The sequence below is a fragment of the Mus caroli genome, chromosome 11 (assembly GCF_900094665.2).
Source record: "Mus caroli chromosome 11, CAROLI_EIJ_v1.1, whole genome shotgun sequence".
NCBI classification, from domain to species: Eukaryota; Metazoa; Chordata; class Mammalia; order Rodentia; family Muridae; genus Mus; species Mus caroli.
Window position 1 is genome coordinate 28,908,134 of NC_034580.1, and position 20,166 is coordinate 28,928,299.

The window sequence follows — 20,166 nt, forward strand, 5'->3', positions numbered from 1 at the left end:
TGTCATAATAATAGTGGTTATTAGAGGCTGGGCCCTGTAGAGGAGGGGAAGAGCTGGATGGAGGCCTGTCGATGGGCCTTTAGTTAGAACTTAAGTCCTCATGTGCTAATGCATTATAGGATGCTAATGGCACACTGGACACTTCAAAATCTACAAGAAACTATCTGAAGTATTTAACAATGAGGAACTTGTAAGTGTCCAAAAAGATAGGTATTTAATGATGAACTTAGATTGTAGCTCCGTTGTAAACTGCCGGCTTACTATGCATGGGACCTTTGGATTTGACCTTCAACAGTACCAAAACCAAAATAAAACAAAATCAACACAAACTAAGAAAAGAAGACTTGTTTAACATGAATAATCATAAAATACATAAAAATATGAAAACATTCCATGGTACCCTGGTAATATATACACTCTCTTTATATCAGCTAAAAGTAAATTAAAATTTTTAAAAATCAAGACAGGGTTTCTCTGAGAGTGCCCCAGCGGAATTTTGTTTGTTTGTTTGTTTGTTTCAAGACAGGGTTTCTCTGTGTAGCCCTGGCTGTCCTAGAATTCACTCTGTAGACCAGACTGGCCTCGAACTTAGAAATCCACCTGCCTCTGCCTCCCAAGTGCTGGGATTAAAGGCGTGCGCCACCACTGCTCAGCCAGAAATGTTTTTAAAACACTGTAAAACACACAAATACATAATTAAATCTAGCATTTAATTAGCATAATATTATCTCATGCACATATCACTTTAGGGATGAGAGCACTTTACACACCCTTGTAAAAAGTACTTCACAACAACATGCTGGGAGTTCCGTAAGTTCTGTAGCATGCTTGAGACTGTTGGCCAGAAACCTCTACAACTGCGACTGCATGCCACAGCTCTTCAACTTTATTCCCGTAACTAGTTGAAAAGGCATATCAAAGTCAGGACATCATTTTATACTGTCTCCAAATTTGATAGTCCTTGGGAACTACTACTATCCAATTTTATGAAATCCCCTTGTTTTTTTGGAGTCTGCCTAGAGTGAGATCTTGCAGTAGTTGTCTGTCTATGCCCGGCTTATTTCACTTAACACAATACAAACCACGCAGGTTCATCCACCCAACAAAGGCAATGCAAATGGATTCATTTTCTTACTTTTATGGCTAAAGAGGATTCGTCTGTGTGTGTGTGTGTGTATCTGTGCGCTCGAGCGTGAGTGCATGTTTATTCAAGCCTCAGTGGATACCAAGGTTGTTTCTATCTCTTGGCTACTGTGACTGCTGCTTTAATGAACATGCTAGTGCAGGTGTCTGTTCTGTATGCTGACTTCACTCCCTCTGGTGTACAGCTCACTAGGAGGATTTCCAAAGCCTGCTGTGGTTTTACTTTTAATTATTTAAGGCATTTCCATATGGTTTTCAAAATGGTTACAGTAATTATTGAAAAAGCCCCTTCAGTTTTCCTCAGCCGCTTTGATGCATTTGCTCCGATGTATGCAGTTGCCCTATTAGCTCAGCAATGCCTTATCATTCACCCGCTCCTCACAGGTCATATACTGCAGTGGCCTCACTAGCCTGTTTGTGGCACTAGAGATAGAGTACTGGAAGAGCATTTCCTCAGCATGTGTAAAGCCCTGGACTGGATTCCTGCCATCACATAAAACTAGGCATGGTTGCAGACACCTATAATCCTACCAAGTAAGATTTAGAGAAAAGAGGACCAGAAGTCTAAGGTCATTTTCAACTACAAAGGAGTTCAAAACCACCCTGGTCTTCCTAAGACTTTCTCAAACAAAAATAAAAGAACAACTTCTGCCTCTGCAGATTTGGCAACTATAGGAATGCTGTGGACGGAGCTGAGGAAAGAGGCCTGCCTGAGCACATGAGGAATCCTGGGTTTGGCCCTCAGCACACAGGCCTGTAATGTCCTCTCAGCCTTCAGAAGTGGAGGATCAGGACTTCAAGCCCCTTCTCGACTTCAGCCTGAGGCCCAACTGAACCATCAGACTATCTCAGAACACCAGAGGGAAGATCTTTCCTGTTGGGCTGGCAAGATGGCTCAGTGGATAAATTAATCCACCAAGCCTGATCATCTGAGTTTGATCCCTGGAACCCACATGGTAAAAGAGAACAACTTCCCAAAAGGTTGTCCTTTAGCCCCCATTTGTGTGTTGTGGCCCAGGTACACACACGTATATACTCTCAAAATAAATTAAAAATTAAAATGTAAAAAAGAAAACAAAATGCAAAAAACCTATGAGAACAAGGGCAAACATTTATAGTATAGCTGTCCTTAAGACTGTTCCTACACTTCCTGTTCTTGACTCTGCAGTCCTAGGGACTGAAATATGTCAGGCAAGAGTTCTACCACTGGGCTATATCCCTGGCCATAAAAAAACCTTAATTTTGAGAGAGGGCCTGCCAAATTGCTGACCTTGAGCTCACTCTGTATTCCGCTCAGGCCTTGACCCAGTCCTCCTGTGGCCCCTGAGCCACCAGGCCCAGTTTCCAGATTAGCAAAAGTAAGATCAATGGTCAAGGATAAGCAGAAAGGAATCCTAACAAGTGAGACGCTTCACCAACCAACACTGCACTCTTTCATCTGCACTGCTGTTGACCTGTCAGCAAAGCTCCATCCACTTACCCAGGTCTACCATCAGAAGGCGAGTGAGGGCTGTGTAGAAGGTTGTCCGGCACCTGAAGTCACCCACATTGTAAGTATCACTGATGCCAAGAAACGGGAAGTGTTCACTCTGATGAAAGCAAAGGAGTATTCAAGGTTACCAGTGTCCACCTACTCACAAGGTTCTAGTTACTAGAGAACCAGACATACCGTGTGATTTTTCAGCATGAATTTCACAGCATCTATTTTCACAAGCTTTTTTAAAAGGATATAGGTAATAATGTTAAGGAATCTGGACAAATATACACAATAAATCATAAAACATAACTAAAACTGCACTTTAGTTTGTAAAGAGACTACTAAGTCTAGGAGTACTCCTATAGAAATGCCTTTCATTTTGCTAAGAATGATGATCCATTATTAACCAGGGCAATTACTTTTCCATCTTATACATATTCTAGTTATGAAATGAAAGAGTGAAACCTATAATTAGGACAAGAACCCCTCACTGTTAAAGCCTTGATAGCAGAAAATTGAAACTGACCCTTTTCACACTGGGTATGGCTAAAGAATTTCTTTTTACTAATTCTACTTCATAATAAAATTATTATAAAGACTCATAATGGACTATCAAGAAAGAGAAAATTATTCAATTTTAAGAAACAATGAATTCAGAAGTTTAAAACCAAAATCTAGTCAGAAAGATATAGCAAATTTCACGTCATTAAATGTTGAAAGACAGCTTAATATAACTAATATTTCTCAAGTGTTTAAGTGGAAGAGCTTTTTCATGTTATATTATTTTATCTAGTCTTCACAATGACAGTGTTATTAATTCTATTCTGTAGATATGAAAACAGAAGCTTAAAGAAGTTAAGTTGCCCATCTAAGACTGCATGGATGTGGCTGACACTGCTGAGTTCTCAACAAGGGTTGAGGGGCTGGTGAGATGGCTCAGTGGGTAAGAGCACCCGACTGCTCTTCCGAAGGTCCAGAGTTCAAATCCCAGCAACCACATGGTGGCTCACAACCATCCGTAACAAGATCTGGCGCCCTCTTCTGGAGTGTCTGAAGACAGCTACAGTGTACTTACATATAATAAATAAATAAATCTTAAAAACAAAACAAAACAAAACAAAAAAAACCAAGGGTTGAGCCAAAAGACCTTGATTTTTTTTCTGTTTTACAAGGTTGTTCTGAGGGTCAGATGATGCAGACATCTTTACTGAGTACAAGCCAGGGAAAGGGCATGAGGGTGACATGGGGACTAGTTACTCGGCTGACTCTCACAACTCTACCAGGCAAATGCTTTCCGAACCACAAACTGTTAGCATGACTTAGATTGAAGTGTGTCTGCCTTCCAGGTGAGCAGTAGAGTGGCGTCTTATGCATAGGTCTTCCACAGATTGAAAACGCCACCAGGGCAGGCCTGGCAGCCGGCCACACTTTCCTTAGTGCACTGTATTTTCTGGCAACCAAAGGACAAGATCAGCACTGACAAGCAGCAAGCTTTTTCTTAGATTTGAAGATGTGGATTTGACGACTTTTCAAAACCATCAATCTTTAAGCAGATGAACTGTCACTCAAACTTCACTCAGTTAAACAAGGGTGGGGATCAATAAACTTAGAAATATCTTAAGTAATTACCAAAGGCAATTCTCTTAAAATTGCTAAGTTAAAAGTGACAGGGTATATGGGTAGTATAAATGCTGCCATTAACAGGAACCCTCCTGTCAGCACTGCTAACAAACAGCAAGTCATGTTTAGACAATAGAATATTTATGAAGCAATAAACAGAACATCCACAGGAAAAATATCAGCTGCCAAAGATATTTTCTGCAGAACCACATCTGTGCACTTTGAACCAAGGTCAGCACCCACTGCCTTTTAATTAATTCTCAAGAAAAATAATTAAAAATTTGAAAAAATACAATAATGAGAATTCATCTGAATATTTACATCCCTTTACGGGAATGAAGCTCGGAACTAGTTAATGGTCTTAAGATTTGTAATGTTAAAAGGAAAAGGCAAGTGGACATATATTTTTCTTTCTTTCTTTTTTTTTTTTTCAAGACAGGGTTTTGCTGTGTAGCTCTGGCTGTCCTGGAACTCACTTTGTAGATCAGGCTGGCCTCGAACTCAGAAATCCACCTGCCTCTGCCTCCCAAGTGCTGGGATTAAAGGCGTGCACCACCACCGCTGGGCTAAATGGACATATCTTTATGGTCCTTTATTTTTACTCTTCTCTAGCAGACAAGAGGGCAGGATGGGTGGATTAACACAGTACTGGGCTCTTCAGAGGCCTGCAGCTCCTATCAGTGAGGACAGCATGGTAACAGTCACTGCAACAGTCCTGGGAATCATGCACAGGCTACATTGGGAATGCACTAACATATGGTAAAGTCAAGGGTCAACCCCAGGACTGCTGACTCTACAGTTCTGGACCTCTTTGCACTATCTGATATATATCTACTTGACTTTAAAGACTAGCACCTGTTCTTCTGTCTAACATAAAATAATTAGAACTGGGCCCCACATATGATAGGGGGAATCTTATCTTTTGGGAGTAGGCAAATTTGTTAATGGCCAACTACGACATCTGACTTAGCAAATTTCCAGAAAATTCCTCTGCATCTGAGTGGTTATAAAAACATTAAGACAGGTGAAGCTAGTCATGAAGTTAGCAACCATGATGGAGAAAAGCAAGAGGTCAAAGGAATGGTTTATCTTACACACTGCTAAAATTCTGAGTGACTTCTCTTTGCAGAAGATAACTAAGCTGAGAACAAATGGGTTTCCTGTGTTGTGAGTATTATACAGGTTAGTAGCGATCTCCACAGGAACAACAAGCAGGGCTCCAATTCATGAGCAATACCTTAGGGCTTCTACTGCAGATACCATGACCAAGAAGCAAACTGCGGAGGAGAGGGCTTATTTAGCTTAGGTTTTTCCATCAAGTATCTACAGCCTGATATTATGGAGGCATTTCTTAGTGGAGATTCCTGCCTGTCAAGCTGACATAAACCTAAGTTGACATAAACCTATCAGGCACAATTGACTCCTTGTCAACTTGACACAAACATGTCACTGGTAAGCCACCTTACCTATCTCATTCATCCCCCAAGATTTCATATTAAAAACATAAATAACTTTAAAAGTCCTGCTGTCATTATAAAGTCAAACACATTAAAAATTCAGTCTCTATAAAATAGCCAATTGCTTTTAGAATCCAAAGCCTTTCAACTGTGGGCACCTGTAAAATCAAAACTAAATTAAATGCTTTCTTACTTCAAAAGCTAAGAACCAGAACACAGGCACATCAAATCAAAGCAAAATCAAAGGACTCAACATCCAGTGTAGGGGATCTGCTCTTGATCTTCTGGGCTCCTCCAAGGGGCTGGAGTTCCTTCCCTGGTGCCATCCTCTGAAACATATACAGCATGTCTTCTAGTTCTGGCTGACTACACTCCACTGCTGCCACTATTCTTGGTGGTCATCCCATAGTACTGGAATCTCCAAAATGCTGGAGTCTTCTGTTCAACTGGGCTGCATTTTCACCAATTTCTTTCAAAGATTCTCTTCAATTTGCCTTAATCTCTTTGTATGACTCCTTCAGGCCTGGGTCTTCAACTGCCACTGAGGCTGTACTTTCACCGATGGCCTCTCCTGCTCTTCATGATTCTTTCATGCCTTTAAGCCAGTGCTTCCTAGATGATTATTACACTATCAAGTTCAGCTGCCAGTCCAACCTTGGTCACCTATGGAACACAGCTTCTGCATGCTGACACTCAGGAAACACTTCCTAGAAGATTTCACCTCAAGGATACTGGTCTTTTCTTAACCCCCACCAGCTCTAATTGACTAGCATCAAGTATTCCAGCAAAGGAAATGTTTCACTTCAGTCCCAGCAAACCAGAAATACAGAATCTTAATTCAAAACAAAACACCAAACCTCTCCCTCTGAAACTTCACAAGCCAGACTTAGATCTTCTGTATTGCCCTCAACATTCTTGCCTTCCAAGATCCTACAGAACATCTCACCAAGCACTGAACAATCAATGGCTTTTCTTGCACAAAGCCTCCCCAAATTCCTACCCAAAACAGCATGGTGAGGTCCGTCACAATCCTGGTAACAATTTGTTTTAGTTAGGATTTCTCTTGCTTCAGTGAAACACCATGACCAAAAAGCAAGTTGGGGAGGAAAAGGTTTAAATGGCTTACACTTCTGCATCACTGTTCTCATCAAAGAAAATGAGGATGGGAACTCAAAACAAGGGAGGAACCTGGATGCAGGAGCTGATACAGAGGCCCTGGATTGGTGTGCTTACTGGCTTGCTCCTCATGGCTTGCTCCACCTGCTTTCTTACAGAACCTAGGGCCAACAGCCCTAGACTAGAACCCTGGAACCACCCACAATGGGTAGCTAGCCCTCCTCGACCAATCATTAATTAAGAAAATACCCTATAGGCTTGCCTATAGTCTGATGTTATGAGGGCCTTTTCTTAAAGGAGATACCTTTTTCTCGGATGACTTTAGCTTGTGTCAAGTTGGCATAAGACCATCCAGCACAAGGATCTATCACATTTTATCAATCTAAAGGCCAGGGAGTATAAACACAAAAAGAAAATCATTTTTTATGTACTATCAGGAAAGTACATCAGTACTTCAAAAGTACTTCTATTTTTTACTTTACTTTATATTTGTGAGTGTTTTGCTTGCATGATGCTAAGGGTACCCTTGTGTGTGCAGTTAACATCAGTTTTGCTTGCATGATGCTAAGGGTACCCTTGTGTGTGCAGTTAACATCAGTTTAAGACAGTTGTGAGCTGCCATGTGTGCTGGAGACTGGACATGGATTCTCTGCAAGTTCATTAAGTCCTATGAAATCTGGGCTATCATTTTTAGTCCCCAAAAAGGAATTCTGAATAATATTAATTGAAAGGTACACATTACAAAGACTGTTAAAATGTTAAAAAAAAAAGTTTTGGAATTGGGTAGTGTGTTCCATATTCACTAAGCATAGCAGGGTGGGCAATGATAGGATTTAGGCAGATTTCTTAGGGCCACACAATGATAGGATTTAGGCAGATTTCTTAGGGCCACACATGTTCAGTGTTTATAGATAATTTAGATCTTGAAAACAGAAAGAAGTCAAAAGATAAGAACACTGTATGTCAGATATATGAGTTAAATTCTGGGGGAAGCTTGTGCTCGTGAACTTTCTTCACCAGGCAGGAGTTAAACTTTGTCAACTCTAGGACAGGTGACAATATGTTCTAAGTGACAATAACGTTTTCAAGTAAGTTTTATTTTGTTTTTCCCTGTTTTTTTGAGAGAGTTTGTCTGTGTAGCTCTGGCTGTCCTGGAACTCACTCGGTAGACCAGACCTGCCTCAAACACAGGGATCTACCTGCTTCTGCCTCCTGAGTGCTGGGATTAAAGGCGTGTGCCACTATACCTGGCTCACATCATTATTTTTAATGTATAGATTTCTATATAATTGGTATATAATTTGAGTTAGATTAAAATATGTTTTATGTTAGTAAAGCTATTGACTTGGGTTCTTAGAAGGAGGTTCAAAGTCAGGTTGATTCTGTTAGAACTGAAAGCTCTGGGGCAGGTCTGTTATTTGCTCATTGACCCTGGACTTGGCAGATGCCCAGCTGAATTGAAAGAGAACAAGACCCCACAGTAAAGGAAGTGAGTGTAGGATGAAATTGAATTGTGTATAGGGGTCTTTGGGAATAGCATTTGAAATGTAAATGAAGAAAATAGCTAATAACAACAACAATAATAATAATATAAAGAAATGCCTCATGTTGGTTTCAAGCTTTAGTGTTGGAAGTTGTGATATGATCAATGATTTGAACAAAGAGACTCCCAATTTTCATTTTGAGCTAGGTCTTAAAAATTTATAAGTGTTTGTGATAATACAGAAACTACTGGTTTGGCAACCTGAGGAGAATCAAGGGAAAAAAATTAACAAAGAGCTCTTTTATGGTTTTTTTTTTTTTTTTTTTTTTTTTTTTTTTTTTTTTGGTTTTTTGAGACAGGGTTTCTCTGTGTAGCCCTGGCTGTCCTGGAACTCACTTTGTAGATCAGGCTGGCCTTGAACTCAGAAATCCACCTGCCTCTGCCTCCCCAGTGCTGGGATTAAAGACATGAGCTACCACTGCCCGGTGGGGTTTATTTTTATTTTAAAATACTTACTTTGATTTGTGTGTATGAGTGTGTGTGTCTGCACATTTTGCATGTATGTGTGCATTGGGAGGCCAGAAGCGGGTGCTGGAGTTACTGGTACCATAACCCCCGGCCATGGGTGTGGGGTGTCCAACTCTGGTCCTCATCAAGACTCTTAAGTGCATTAACTACTCACTACCATCAATGTGAGGCCACAGCCAGCGGTGTTACTGCTATCATCTGGATGATGAACTACAGCAGAAATCCTGACCAGCTACTCTGCAAAAGAAGGAAAGCTTCAAGTGATAAGGAGTGGGTCCCAGGACTCAGGAGACTCCTTTATGGCAGTCACGGTAAGGTACGTTAGAGTGCTTTGCTGACCTTCACGCCCTCTTTTCCTGCTTCCCTACTCCAGTCACTTCAACAGTCTCATCATAGCTTGTTCAGATACAAACTAGAATTCCAGATGTGTAAACATTTCAGGGAGGAGAGATCTCAGGTACTGACCCTGACTGAAGAGGGTTGGACCCAGATGGAGCAGGTTAGCTCTGTGCATGTTAGCTCAAGATACTTGGAATGAAGAATTCTTGAATTTTACTTGTGGAAATTATAAGAGTATGGTAAAGAGTTACCTAAATATATTTGCTAGATGCAATATCCATCCATCCATCCATCCATCCATCCATCCATCCATCCGTCCATCCATCCATCCGTCCATCCATCCATCCGTCCACAGCAATGAATCTGATAGGAAAGTATAAAAGTTTTCTCAAAGGGTCTTTGAGCTTAAACATTACAAAGCCTCACTGATACAGAGGGCTCAGATAAGCTAACAGTACCTCGGTGGGAAGGAGAAGAGGCTCTCTAGTCTTGAAGGATCAATTTCCACATTATCACATAGGAAGCCAGATGACCTCTCATCTGTCACAGCTGCCCTATTTAATGCTAACAGAGCTGAATGAAGATGTGCCATGGGAGAAATGCCTGGCTCTCCAACATTTGCCCAGTCAGTCCAGATAAGCCTTGAAGAGGCAGATTCTCAGCTCCTGGTCAGAGCCTTGCAGAGAGACGTGCTGTGTGGGGCCTAATGATGTGATATCAGACATCCAGTTCTGATACTTAAATAAACTTGACCATTACTTTAAGGAAACTTTAGGCTGTTCTGTAATCCCTAAAAATAATTTTTGGTAATTTTAATTTCCAAATAGGTGGTCAGATAATCAAAGTTCACAGACTGGTTTACACATCATAAACACTGAATGACAGTCCCCTGAAGCACACAAAATAGAAACCAATCACAAAACAAAATACCTCAAAGTGCTGATGACACACATTAGAAATACAGAAAATGAAAAGATAAAATGATTTTCACTGACTTGCTAATTATATTTTAAAAATATGTTGAGTATCAAAATAAGACTTTCTATTACTGAAGACCAATAGGTGACCATTACTACCTTGCATACTTTCTATAGCTGAATAATACAATTTTATTTGTAACAAAAAGGTATTTTAAGATCCCAATTAAAAAAACTCATATAATAATGAAATTGGCTAGAACAACAAGACACACATTTGGTAAGTAGCAACTGCATTGCTACTGGATACAGCAAGCACATATCCCATTATGTAAATGAATTCAAAGATACTTCCTGACTGATCAGCTAGAAGGGACATAATGATTTATAATTCAAATAACTGAGCACTGAAATCAAATTGAGCTAATATATATTTCTAAATATGCAAACTTGAAATAATTGTTAAAAAATATAAATCAATGTACCTGTGTGGAAATAATTTACATGTTATAACCTTTAACCTTTGTCTAATAAATTTTCTGAAAATAAGACTTAAAAATTAATTTTGAGAACTATTCAAAAGGAATATACAGCTTATAAATTAAAAGGTTATGTGTATTTAAAAATAGATAACAAAAAGTATCTTAATTGTTACCAAAAATTAGGTATTATGCAAGTTATATGAAATGAAAATACAAATCAAATTAATTTTATATCAAATATGAATATCAAACTAAAATCAGAGTGAATCTAAACAATAGGTGTGTGCTCTACAACCAAAGCCTTTCATAGTAATTCACTGTGAAAACCTGGAGAGTTTGCAATACTATGAAGTACTTATAAACCACTTCATATGTTAGAAATAAAGAGTATTTCAGCACCATTATTAGAAAAAAAAAACAGGTTGATTTTTTTTTTAATAAGAAAAAAATACATATCTTAAAAAGCCAAAATGACCACTGGAATTGGGTTGTACATCACTTTCCAGTAAAGAGGAAAAACAGCCTAGACAGGTGTAATTTATCATTTTTCTGATTTAATATCAAAGAAATATATTAAAATAATAAAAAGAATCCTGAAATCCTCAAAATTTGTAGTGATAAATAGCCCTCCCTGTCTTTATTGCATTATACCTACTAACAGAAATATTGCATGGTGGATTTTGCCAGACAAGGACGATTATTTTCCAATAAAAAGTTGCATATTAAATTCCAGCACAAAAGTGGGTGTCTAATACTTTGGAAATCTTTTATGGTTTATAGAGGAACACAATCTTAAACTTAACTAATACAAGCATATTCCTGGAACGAAACTACATTAAAGGTTTCCATCCAAAGCTAACCATTTTCAGAATTTGTCCGTATATGAAAATATCAGCTAATCTTACAGGTTAACTAAAACAATGCTTGCTTATTTATTTATTTATTTAGCATAACATCTATGTGTCTTACAGCTAAATTATAAGGAACAATCTACAATCTGGTTTTTATTGGTAGAAATACAATAACTAATCTAATAATAAGGATGATTTCTGGCTTCAAATTTTATATGCTCTCTAGAGGCAAAAATGTAAACACTGAACACGTAAGAGGAAATCTTAATTTAGAGTACGTCTGATGATAACTGGATGAGGAAGCCGGCAATCAGCGAGGTGGTCAAAGCTCTTTCTGTTCCTCCTTTGTGTGTCTAAGGACGAGGCTTCATGAGGTGGGATTGTCACAGCCTGTGCCTGCCTTCAAGTTAGTCATATGCTTTCTTTCAGAAAGAGAAATTTCGGAAAATTATAAAAACTATGGATTGAAATACATGTGTACTGCATACTTTATTATGTAATCATTAATTAGCCTAGCTTAATAAAAACACAATTAGACAGGAATGAATCTATCTATCTATTTTCATATCATAGTTACTATAAACACATTTATAGATAAGGCTAAACAGACCAAACAGTTATTGTACTATTTTGGAAAGCTAGAAGCAAGGGAACGACGTGGCCATGCCGCCATGCCTGCTGAGTAGGTGCAGCACATAGCCACAGAAAAGGATATCCAACTGAAAGGTCACTCAGGAACTGAAGCGTCCTGGAGAGTACAGGCTCACATCTTCCCCAGTACTTCAGGTTTGTAACACTAAACATGAAGGAAATGGGTTCAATTGTTAGAAAGCTACCAGCATAAGAAGACCCTCGGAAAAGGAATACATGTAAGTCAGGTGCCTTCGATCACCAAGTGAAAAGCATGTTCAAATTTCAACATATTAGAAAAATTCTAATAGCACATTTAAACTTTTATACAATAATATACATATAATGTACATTAGCATGAAATTCTGTAAGTTTAAAATAGTAAATATTTTAATTTAATTTGATTTAATTTAATAGTAAATAATTCTTTAAATAAGTCAGCCTATAATGTTAAGTGTTTCACAGAAGAAACAAATCTGGAATCAAGCCAAACAGAATGGGAACAGGAAATATCGTCATAAAGGAGTTCATGAAGGTGAACCAGTCACTGCCCCAAATGAATCATCACCTGGGGGCTCCAAAACTGATCTACGTCCTGGTGTTGACCCGGCTTCGCTCCTGTGAGCAGGCCAGGGTTGCCTGTGAGGCACATGGTATCCAAGCAGAAGCCTTGATGTTGGTTTGACAAGCACTGGTGGGTCTGTGAGGAGAAGCCATTGAGCTCTATAAACACGTCTTTGCTGGAGCCACGGGATGCTTAGTTTAAGGCAATTATGAGCATAGTTTGCAATTCATTCTTCAGTGGTCTTTGAGGTGGGGTGTTTTGTTTTTAATTATAAAGCAAAAAAAAAAATCCTGTAAATATCTATATATCTTTTTAGGACAGTGTTATGATATTGTATATTATAGTGATGTGGCCATCCAGACAAATAATAGTGCCCTTTAGATGGTGAGGTTTAAGTATGAGAAGCTTTAGTGAAGCGCAATGCACACACTAACAATTAAAGCCAAGGTTGTAAGTTAAAAAATTAATATCTATAAACAGATGGAAATACAACAAGATGATATGTGAATCAAAACAGAAAAAAACCCAAAACAGATACTCACATTTTCGTCATGAATGTTTCCAGAACATGGTTATCATCTGTTATTCCTAAGACTTCTGACATACGAGCATACACCTGCATGCATGAAAAATGTAAGTGTTAAAAGCTTTATCGTTCATAGGTAGTTTCAAAAGGCTGCTCAAGTTAACAAGTCTACAACTCAAAGATCTACATCCATACTGAAACAGGGAATGAGTCCAGAGCTCATGAGATGAAAACTATGTCATCCCCAACTGCAGTGCCTTTCCCCACAGGAAACACTCCTGCTTTGGAATGTGTCCACACTAACACACAAACACAGCCACACTCATTTCCACCCATAACAGCTCAACATTGGGGTTACCTTTTTCTTTTCCATACCAAAAAATTGGAAAATAGTACTCAAGAAAAGAATCTATCTATTTTAGATATCAGCAAAGCATCAATAAAATTCAAGATGACTCAAGGTGACAATGAAAAAGTGTTCTTAGGAAACAGACAGTCTGAGTCAGTTACAGTCACTCCCTGCAATACTCTCGAGCTGAGACAGAGACAACTCTGACTGTGGACTGTGGGACTGAACATCATCAGCACATGAGGATCCTCTGAGCTTTTAAGTGGGCACAGCTGGCTGCAGAGCTTGGGTGACATTTCTGTGTCAACCTCAGGCACACATACCAGCAGCAGTCAAAGGACCATTCCCCGGGAGCCTGGTGAGCTGAGCACAGTTAGCACCTCTACATCCCTATGCTCTGCTGGGACTGCAGGTTCTCCCTGCCAGACACAGCTGTCACTTCATCCCCAGTGACTGTCTGTCGTCTCACCTTCTCTAATCTGTTTATTTGCTACGTATGACAACTAAGCTTTATTTACACATTAGCTTGATATACTGCCACAGGTCACAGTAAGATAATAAATCACTCGGAGTTAAAGGGTCATACAGGAGAGGAGTGCAGAAGTATTGTATTTGAGTTTTAAAAATTATGCAAATCAGAACTTTGTGATACAAATTTTCCACCTGGGTCCTATGTCTGGAAGCCCCTTCCTCAGGCTAGCAAGATAACTGATGAGAGAAAGAGAGAGAAGGAGGAGGGAGGAGGAGGAGGAGGAGGAGGAGGAAGGAAAGAGAGAAGGGAAGAATGGTGGGAAGAAGCTGCGGCAGAGAGAGGGGAATGAAAAGTATTATTAAGATTTCCTATGTCTCTTCTGCTGACTGTTGAGCCCTCCACGACAGCATTCCAAAGATTATCCAGTGGCTGCTGTGATCACTGTGTGTCCTAAGATACTTGTAGCTGAAGGAACTTAGTCACCACCAGTCCTCTCAATCAGAAACTGTAAGCACAGAGAAGGCTCAAAGGAATAATGATGTATACAAAGGGAACTTTCCCTTAATTTACCATGACCCATGGCCATGGCCAAGAAGATTCAAGTCAGTCCTCTTGGAAAAGCTGATATCAATATGACTTTTGGTATAAAAACTTTTCATTCCTTGACCCCATGTACACCCATTTTCAACCATTTCTCTCAAGTGGAAGCACAGAAGAACTGAATCATCGCTAGGACTTCTCTGGCTCTTCATTTTGTCAGCAGCAGCCTTCCTCTTCTCCCACTATTCAAAAGCTGTCTTCTCCAAGGCCTCCCTAGCCTTCCAGGCACGGCGAGCTTCATGTTCCTGTGTGTATCTGCCTCATTCATCTACCCTGGTCCTTTCACTTCCCGATGTTCAGTTGTCCACTTCTCCCATTTTGCTAGAAAATCGTTTCAGACTGATATTATGCCTTACTCATTGGCTCAGCATCTATGACAATTGTTAATGACTATGGCATGTACACTTAATATGTAAGAGAAAAAGCCTACTGAGACTTACTACAATGTGAATAATCAAACAATGAAATGTGCCCTCTTACATTTTAGGATATATTGAATTCTGTGGCCAAAAAATATGGAAAAAAAGTTTTTTAGAGAGCAACATGGATTGTTATTTTTATCTGTGGTTATCCCGTAAGAGCCTGTATTTAAGACCAATGTGTGAAGGCACATGCAGTGGAGACCTGACATGCTGCTGTCTGCTCTCTTCTGCTCAATGCAGGGTGCACATTATGTTCCTCATCCTGACTGGAATTTGGAAGGCCCTGGTGCTCACCAAGGATGAAAACATGGATGAAGCTACTAGCTCCTCTAGGTCTCCTGAGTTCACGATCACAGTCAAAGACAAAGAAAATGTCCCATAAGTCCTCTAGGCATTTCCACGCGGCTCATCCCTGTGGCATTGTCATAACACGGTCCTCTGTTTTTGTTAACATTAGTTAACTTCTTCTGGATCATCGATGACCACTTTGCACTTCTGTAAAAGGAAAACTTACATCTCAAGATGTGTCACTGTGCCACGGTGAAGAACCTAGTAACTAATGTGTTATTTTGAAAACTGAGGATCCCACCAGCAGGGTTTTGGTTTGTTTGTTTGTTTGTTTGTTTGTTTGTTTTCCTGTTGGGAGAGTTTGCTAGGCAGGCAGGCAGGTCTGCCATGCTCTGCTGTCAAAACAGTTTCTCCAAGCATCAGATCTGAGGCAGCACCACGAAAGAGCAAGCAGTCAGCACTGGCACTGGCAGGGCTTTACCCACAATCCTCCTTGTAACCTGCACCATTCCTTTTAGCATCCATTAGCTTTGATCCCCATTATCCCATCTAGAGCTGTGTCAACGCTTCTGTCCTCGGGGACTTCTCTCCACTACCAGGATCTGACAGTCAAGCCGGAGTACTAAACAGGAGCATTACCTCTTAAATCCACTTATCTGATCTACTGAATAGTAAATTGAAAAGCTCATTAAGAGCAACAATCTGATTTGTTTTCACATGTGACAGGGTCACTTAAAATCAATGGATGATTACATCGTTTCTCTTAAAAGACTGCCTCACATTTCTCAAGGCCTCATGCCAGTCAGAGAACATGACGATAATAGGAAAACATCTTCTAACATTTAGAATTTAATCATGTGACATACACAGACTATTTAAGAGGTAAGACATAACTTGCCCAATGAGGCATATCTACAAAACTGTTTATCATAAAGCATCAGTCAAAAAAAGGTTTCTAATGAAATCAAATCTAATATAATATTTAGAGTTCTAAGTACTTCCTACAACATTTATCACTTCAAGATGATTTTAAAAATAATTTTTACCAAAATACCTTTGTAATAACATGAAAAAAACCATACTATACAATTCCTTTCCAGGAAGCATAGAGACTCAAGGGGAGACAGCAGCACAGACAACTAACTTTTGATTTCAGAAGCTACTAAGGTAATTTGATTCTAATGACACACATGGAAATACAGAAGAAATAAGAGCTTAAGGCCAGGCATGGTGGCAAATGCCTCTAACTCCAACTGTCAAACAGGCAGAAGATTGTGAGCTGGAGGCTAACTTGGGTTACACAGTAATACTACTTCAGAACACCAATGCCACCGCCTCCACCACCACTGCCACCAAAGTCACCAGCTGCTCTTCCAAGGCTGATAATACAATGACAACCAATGCACACTCATACCTTTGGTGGTGTTGTTGTTGTTTCCTTATGAAGTGGTTATTTATTTATTTATTTATATTATTTTTTAATTAGGTATTTTCTTCATTTACATTTCCAATTCTACCCCAAAAGTCCCCCAAGCCCTCCCCCCACTCCCCTCCCCCACTTTGGTGCGTTTTACACAGACACATACTTTGAAAACAGGCTTCTCTTGTTTCATCCCTCCTTTGCTCCCCCCCTCAGTGTGCCTCTGAGCAACTATGGCCACCACTTTACCAGTGCCTGTTAAATTCATGGTCAAGTGGATACTTTTGCCAATTCTACTTCAAATTTTATTTATTTGTTTGTTTGTTTGTTTATTGGACACAGGATCTCATATTCCAAATCCGAGTCACTAAGCATGGGAATTGCCAGACTTTTACATAAGTGTTTCCTAGAGAAAGCTTTCTCAAAGATTAAGACCTTTCTTTTTTTGGAAACTTGGGTATATTCCAGAGTTCCAAGTCTATTATCGACATTTTTTAATATCATATAATAATTATGATCTTGTAGTGTCAGTTCTTCATGCGAATAAAAGTTTCACCAATCATTTAAGCATGTGCTTTTGGAGGGGAGGGGAAAGGTCTGGTCAGCAGTTCTTAGAACATCTTGAACTCAGCAAAAGAAAGAATAGGCTTTGGTTCTAAAGACATTTAGATTTGGTTTCTGAATCTGCCACTAACTCAGTGTTCCTTGAAACGTGCAGAGACCTGAAAAGTGCATTTGTGGCTTCCTTCATCTTCCTCCACTTCATTGATTGAGGAAGGGTCTCTTGCTGAACCTGGAACGTGCTGGTTTTTGCTAGCCAGCTTGCCCTGGGGATTCTCAGTATCCCACCTGCCTGGCTTTTATGTGGGTTTGGGGGACTCCAAATTCTTCATGCTGTGTGGCAATTGCTTTAAGTACTAAGCCATTTCTCCAGTACTCGTGGAGATTTTAATAGCATAAAGATAACATCAAGACCAATAAACCTTTGAAATTTGCATTATTAATTCTAAAATCTTCATGTATATATTGAACCAATTAATACATTCTGTTCACAGAAATTGTCTTTGATAAAGGAATAAAACAATGACTGCAGTATTTCCCGACACAGAAGTGCTGTGGTCTGTGGTGCACCTCACGCAGGCTGAGTGAGCCTCTGCCACTGCTCTCAGCATAGCCTGCGCAACACCAGTTGTTACTGCATCTAAACAGGACCTGCCTCAGAAGTGCCCATTTTAACAGTCAGACGCTGAAACAGCTCATGAAATATATGAAATTTATAGAAATGTCAGAAATTGTCATTACAGTTTGAGAATACATGTTCCTAAAAATCATTTTAATAAATTCTTGTTATTTTATTGCAAGGGTTCTTTTAAAATTCAGGAACGAGCATTTGCATGTGAATATACTACTTCAGAGGTGCAATGCACCGCCAACTTCTGAACTCATCTAATGCGGGATGTTACTTGTGCTTTTACAGGTAGACAGCTTCAATCATCCTTTCATTTTTTGGCTTTCCTCAATAATCTTATATACAATTTTTCAAAGGAGTCAAATTAGACAACCAGAAAAGGAAATCAACAGAAAATCTGCAGCCAGCTAGTTGGCTTCGATTTAATAAAGAGCAAAGGTAAAGCCTACGCCGATCTGTACACTCCCCCCCCCCCCCCCCGCAGTCTGGGACTTGCAATTGGGTGTCTGCTGCATTCTGATTATAAGTTGCAAGAAGCTAATTATGTCAGTCCTTACATCTGAAGTAGATTATAGAACTGGGAAACCCAGAATGTTAGTTCCTAGAGGTTGATGGATATAATGATAGTCACAGAGATTCAATAACAGCTCTCTGTGAGATGCACTCAGAGGCACCACATGAAACAAATTAGAAACAATGAGAATCTCTCATTGTGTGCAAATATGAGAATAAAAGAAACCCAGTTCTGTAGGTTTTCATATGAGCTGTTATAATGAATTAAGATTTTTGGATAATGAATTTTCAGAAAATTACAGGGAGTTAATACATGTAGGCACTCTATAGATGTTTAAGATGTTATAACATCTCAAAGGCATTAGCATATTGTGCACAGTACTGTGGAAATCAACCACAGACTCCTGCCGTCAGGTGACATACCTTCTTTGAACCACCTAATTCTCATAAACTTACATCAAATAAGATGAAATTGGTAACATAACCCATCCCCAATTGGATTTTAAAGCACTATCTTAATTTACCGTAGTGACTTTGACTTATCAGCTAAGGCCTGGACACTTGTAACTTGAAAAACCTGTGCTCATGGTACCCACATGGAGACAGCGCCCCACACAGGGCGGTTCCTGTTCCATAAAGTTGACTGGAGTATGGAGACAGTACTCACGTGACAAAGCCACCAGTACTACTTAGGAAAGGATTTGGAACTTTGCCATTGAACTGTATATTATAAATAAGAAAGCAATCTCCCTAATTTTTGTCTTGTAGTCAATTCAGTCCTCTCTATAAGAGGACTCTGTTAAAATGGAAGGGGTTGGTAGCAGACTGAGGTGGAGTCTAGTGACCTAATAAAGCATTTAATTACGTAGCTGAACCATTTGGAAGAAAGAACATTGAGCTCTTTCATTGACATTTGGGGCTGACTAAAACAGGAACATTATAATAAATGTATCATTATAGCAAGAAATTAATGGTACAAACATCATTGCTGCATATTAAATATGTACCCATAGTGATATTGAATAAGCTCTATATTAATCTTTGCTAACCTTGCCATAGCATTTAACACAAAATTAATAAATATAGGATTGAAATTAGAACAAAGAAATCCTTTGGCAGAATTTAATTTAAAACCATAGTTTAAGTTGGGAACTACGTAGCAATGGCAGAGCAAGCTGCTGCCTGGGTCAGAAGACCTGAAAGTATCTGTCAGAGTAAAGCCAGTGAGGAAGTGCCATATGAATGTTAAATTTGTACTGCAACAAGACTATCTGAACTCACCATCTGTGGTGACCACCTTCCTAAGGGGACATGGATCTAGGAAATGGCTTAAGAAGCATTCCCAATCTGCTTGAATAACCTATTGTATAAGGAAACTTGGAGCAAGCACTCTGGCCTCACGTTCCCTTTGCTTCACATCCTGTGGCAGAGCATGAGCTCAGCAGGCTGGGGTGCAGGGTTGCCTGCTGCTTGTGATAATCCCCTCTCCCAGTAGGGGCCTCCACTGATGCATGGCTAAGAACTCGCTTCCTCTTTTGCTTGCATCCCAGTGGGGTTTCCATTCCTGACATGGGCCCAAATCCAGACTGATAAACGAAGGTGGAAAAGTTAAGGGAGGTCCAGATGCTGCCAGAGATTTTCCCAGATACATTTCTAGCCAGTCACTTACTGGGTAGAGAAGTACATAACGATCACGTGAAAATGAGTAAGACTGGTAATTTTGGAGAGAGTCTATTCTTTCCACCCCCATAACCAGAGCTAAGGTCTAACTACCACCTG

The 20,166-nt window shown here is 39.6% G+C and overlaps 1 protein-coding gene across 2 annotated transcripts in view; it reads right to left on the reverse strand.

Annotated features, from left to right (window-relative positions):
* Positions 1-20,166, reverse strand: part of Ranbp17 (RAN binding protein 17) — a 308,796-nt gene that overhangs the window by 105,797 nt on the left and 182,833 nt on the right. For both annotated transcript variants that reach the window (XM_021175823.2, XM_021175825.2), the window contains exons 15-18: positions 13,151-13,224; positions 12,129-12,209; positions 2,813-2,876; positions 2,624-2,732 (exon numbers count right to left, since the gene is read on the reverse strand). In XM_021175823.2, the coding sequence (XP_021031482.1) occupies positions 2,624-2,732; positions 2,813-2,876; positions 12,129-12,209; positions 13,151-13,224 (328 nt within the window). The remainder of the gene's footprint in view (positions 1-2,623; positions 2,733-2,812; positions 2,877-12,128; positions 12,210-13,150; positions 13,225-20,166) is intronic.